The sequence below is a fragment of the Chiloscyllium plagiosum genome, chromosome 32 (assembly GCF_004010195.1).
Source record: "Chiloscyllium plagiosum isolate BGI_BamShark_2017 chromosome 32, ASM401019v2, whole genome shotgun sequence".
Taxonomy (NCBI): domain Eukaryota; kingdom Metazoa; phylum Chordata; class Chondrichthyes; order Orectolobiformes; family Hemiscylliidae; genus Chiloscyllium; species Chiloscyllium plagiosum.
The window spans coordinates 42,910,513-42,914,621 of record NC_057741.1 but is presented as its reverse complement, the minus strand read 5'-3'; the positions used below and the strand labels follow the sequence as shown (position 1 = coordinate 42,914,621).

The window sequence follows — 4,109 nt, the reverse complement described above, 5'->3', positions numbered from 1 at the left end:
AGTTCATGGAATTCCCTGCCAGTAGCAGTGGTGGACTCTCTCTCTTTATGGGCATTTAAGCGGGCATTGGATAGGCATATGGAGGATAGTGGGCTAGTGTAGGTTAGGTGGGCTTGGATCGGCGCAACATCGAGGTCCAAAGGGCCTGTACTGCGCTGTATTCTTCTATGTTCTATGTTCTATGTAAGACAGTACCACAATCGGAGAGTCTTCTACAAAACATTCTTAGCTAGTCAGAGTCATACAGCACAGAACATGCCCTTTCAGCACATCAAGTCTGCACCAACCAATCTATACTAATCCACCTTTGCAGGACTTGGCCTATATAGTCTTGAATACTAATCACATTAATTGCTCATCCACATATTTATTAAAGGTTGCAAGTTTTCCCAACTTCTCTATCCTACTTGGCAGTGCATTCCAGACCCCCACCACATTCTAAACCTCTTGTCTTTCACCTTAAAATTATGATTCCTTAGATTTAGAATTCCTACAGTGTGGAAACAGGCCCTTCGGCCCAATATGTCCGCATCACCCCTTTGAAGAGTATCCCACCCAGACCCATTATCCTACATGTCCCCTGATTAATGCACCTAAGCTCTACATCCCTGAACACTATGGACAATTCAGCACGGCCAGTTCACCTAACCAGGCACTGGAGGAAACCTGCACAGACACAGGGAGAATGTACAAACTCCACACAGACAGACAGTCACCAGATGGTGGAATTGAACCAGAGTCCCTGGCTCTGTAAGGCAGCAGTGCTAAACACTGAGCCACTGTGCTGGCTCCTTGTTCTTGACCTTTAGACTAATGGGAACAGCTACTTTGAATTCACCCAGTCTATGCCCCTTAAATCTTATGTCAGTCAGGATCCTCTCAGCATTCTTTGCTCTAAAGAAAACAACCAGAAATTATCTAACCTTTCTTCATAGAGAGATGCTGCATCCTGGGCAACATTTGATGAATCTCCTTTTCATCTACATCTCTCCCCTCCCCACCCCAGGCCCCGCCACACCGTGCAATCACATCCTTCTTATAGTATGTGACCAGAACTGCACACAGTACTCCAGTGGCCAAATCAAAGTTCTATTTAATTCTAACATGACCTTCCCAACGCTTATTATGTAGATCTTGATTGATAAAGGCAAGTGCTCTGTAGGTCTTTGTAACTTTTCAACCTTAAGACAGCATTTATAGCAAAAGGATAACAATGTCATGTAGCTGAAATGATATTGAACAAACCTAGATTAAGTCTTTCATCTTTTGAAATGGGTCTGCTGGTTTCAGTTCTTTTAATATGCAAATCCCAGAACTTTTAAATCACATTCTCAAGGTAACTTAAGGTTTTATAACAAAAGGGGCCACCGCAGCTCAGACAATACATTAAAGATGTGAGGTCAGAGTCTGTCTGTATCCCAATCTTGAGTCAGACTGGTTCTATTTCCAAAATGGAATTTATAAAGTATTATATGACTGCCTGCAGGTTGTGTGCTTTTTAAGTAAAGCAGAATGTAACTGCAAATATAATACCACAAATACAAATTCACCCTATAAAAACTTTGTGTGTGCATGCAGGAGAGAAAGACAGGGTGAGTGTGTGCATACCAGTGTGTGAGTGAATGCACGCAAGAGAATGTGTGCCTGCATGTGTGCAAGCTTGGTAAAGTAGGTGTGTGGTTGTGTTGGGATAGAAGCCTATGAGAGGGTGTGAGTGTGCATGAGAGAGCTTACGTATGAGAGAGGTCTGCGAGAGTGTGAGTGTAAGAAAGAGTGTGTGTATGTGTGAGAGAGAGTGTATGGTGCAGTGGGGTCACCTTTAGTGTGACATGCACCCAAGGTCCCGGTTCAGGCCATCCTCATGGGTACCGAACTTGGCTATTTGCATATACGTTCTACTTTGCTAATAAAATGCATAAATTACAGGCAGTCAATCCATGTAATGTTGTGTAAATTCCACTTTGGAAATAGAACCAGTCTGACTCAAGATTGGGATACAGACAGACTCTGACCTCACACCTTTAATGTATTGTCTGAGCAGAGATGGCACCTTTTGTTATAAAACCTTAAGTTACCTTGAGAATGTGATTTAAAAGTTCTGGGATTTGCATATTAAAAGAACTGAAACCAGCAGACCCATCCAAAAATATGAAAGACTTAATCTAGGTTTGTCCAACATATTTCAGCTGCATGACACTGTAATGTTGTTAAATGTTCTGTGTCTTATGATCTTATTCGCTACAACCACCTGATGAAAGTGCAGCACTCTGAAAGCTAGTGCTTCAAAATAAACCTGTTGGACTATAACCTGGTGTTGTGTGCTTAACTTAATTTTCTTGTTAGCCAGGGTTAGGCCAGCTTTACAGTTTTAGTTTATTGCAGAGTGGAATGAGGAATTGTTGCAGTTCCTCTTTAAATATTTGCCTTGTCTATTCACAATCATCCCTTTAAGTAGCACTCCCTGATTGAACATAGCAAGCTGGTGCCTCATTTCATTCTAGTTTCTTTTACTTTGATTCTGAGACTAGGGTTGTGAATCTATCATGACACTCTTCACCTTAATGAAAAATTCTATCATATTATGGTCACATTTTCAGATGGGGCCTCACACAGCTAGATTGCCAATTGTTCCTTTCTGATTACACAAAACCCAATCTAGCCTGTCCTGTCCTTGGTTATTCAACATATTGATCCAGTAAACTATGCCATACATGCATCAGGAGTTCCATCTCTGTGGTATTGTTACTGTTTGATCTGCTCAGTTGTAAATATAAGAGACCGTAGCAAGAATAGGTTGTGTGACCCTGGAAGTTAATCAGTTTAGAAGGTCTCTCGGTTTAGAATTGAAAGATTATCCTATATTATTCCTAACATGCTGGGAAGATTTGTACTGTAACTAACTAGCCAATATTGGCTCTCTCTACAGGCCGTCACATTTGGGCCATTAAAGATGTTATTTGAACATACTTATACAAGCTGTGCCTTTGCATATCCTGCCCTCCTCCACAGGACCTGGACACAGTTGCTCCTTGTTCTGGTTGTCGGTGGAGCAGGTGCGATGACGTAACTGTACTCCTGTCTCCTCACAGGCTGCTGTGCAGGAGCCCCAGTCTGACCACTGGGACCAGAAACTCTGAGAAACTGTCGAACCTGAGATAAAGATCAAACAATTGATTAGTTATGGATCATTGTCCTGCAACATTAAATTATGTTATTTCACAGTTTTTAATTAAAGTGATTCACTTTTGCCTTATTTCTGCAACACCGTGAATCATTCTCTTCTCAATAAATTACCAACAACCTCGGATTTTAATAAAATAAATAATTAGAAAGCCACGGAATTAAAAAAAATACTTAAAATCAGAAATGTGAACTTTTAAAAAGCTGACTTTTGGATTACAACAGGTGTTGAAGCTTAACAGCAGGAAGCCATCCAGTGATAGAAGTCGATCAATAACAGTCAGGGAGAGAAGATTAGCTGAGCAGGCTAGGGCCAAATGTAACCTGAGCAATGACAGGATAGAAATCCACAGGAGGTCAGGGGCTTCACATACCTGAACTCAAGGAGAAGTCCAGCAGAAACAAAAACAGACCCCAAACAGTAACTGGGCTGAGGTTGAAAATATACCCAAGGGTAACATCACAGGAAATTCACAAGGTGACTGGTTACTAAACATTTGCGCTTGGTCTTTAGTTAGAATAGAATTGAATGTATAAGAGTAAGGTAAGGTGTTTAGTATCCATTGAATATTCATGAAGCTAGGGGAGGTAAACATATTGGGAGTCATTTAAAGACAAGTAAGCAGGGCATGGAATATTCTTCCTGTGCAATGTATCCAACTAGAGCAGTTCAAAATCCAGGTTTTGCATCTGGAGCAGCATCTGCAAGGTTGTGGTCTTGGTGGCAAACATGTGCTGTGAAGTGGTCACGCCACAGATAAAGGGTAGAACTGAAAATGTGTTGCTGGAAAAGCGCAGCAGGTCAGGCAGCATCCAGGGAACAGGAGAATCGACGTTTCGGGCATAAGCCCTTCTTCAGGAATGAGGAAAGTTTGTCCAGCACTCCACACACATCATCTATTGCATCCTCTGCACCCGATGTGGCCTCC

At 41.8% G+C, this 4,109-nt stretch overlaps 1 protein-coding gene across 3 annotated transcripts in view; it reads right to left on the bottom strand.

Annotated features, from left to right (window-relative positions):
- The window catches only part of LOC122539569 (cartilage intermediate layer protein, nucleotide pyrophosphohydrolase), a 71,684-nt gene that overhangs the window by 33,144 nt on the left and 34,431 nt on the right, over window positions 1-4,109 (bottom strand). For all 3 annotated transcript variants that reach the window (XM_043674556.1, XM_043674557.1, XM_043674555.1), the window contains one exon: window positions 2,968-3,150. In XM_043674556.1, coding sequence (XP_043530491.1) covers window positions 2,968-3,150 — 183 coding nt within the window. The remainder of the gene's footprint in view (window positions 1-2,967; window positions 3,151-4,109) is intronic.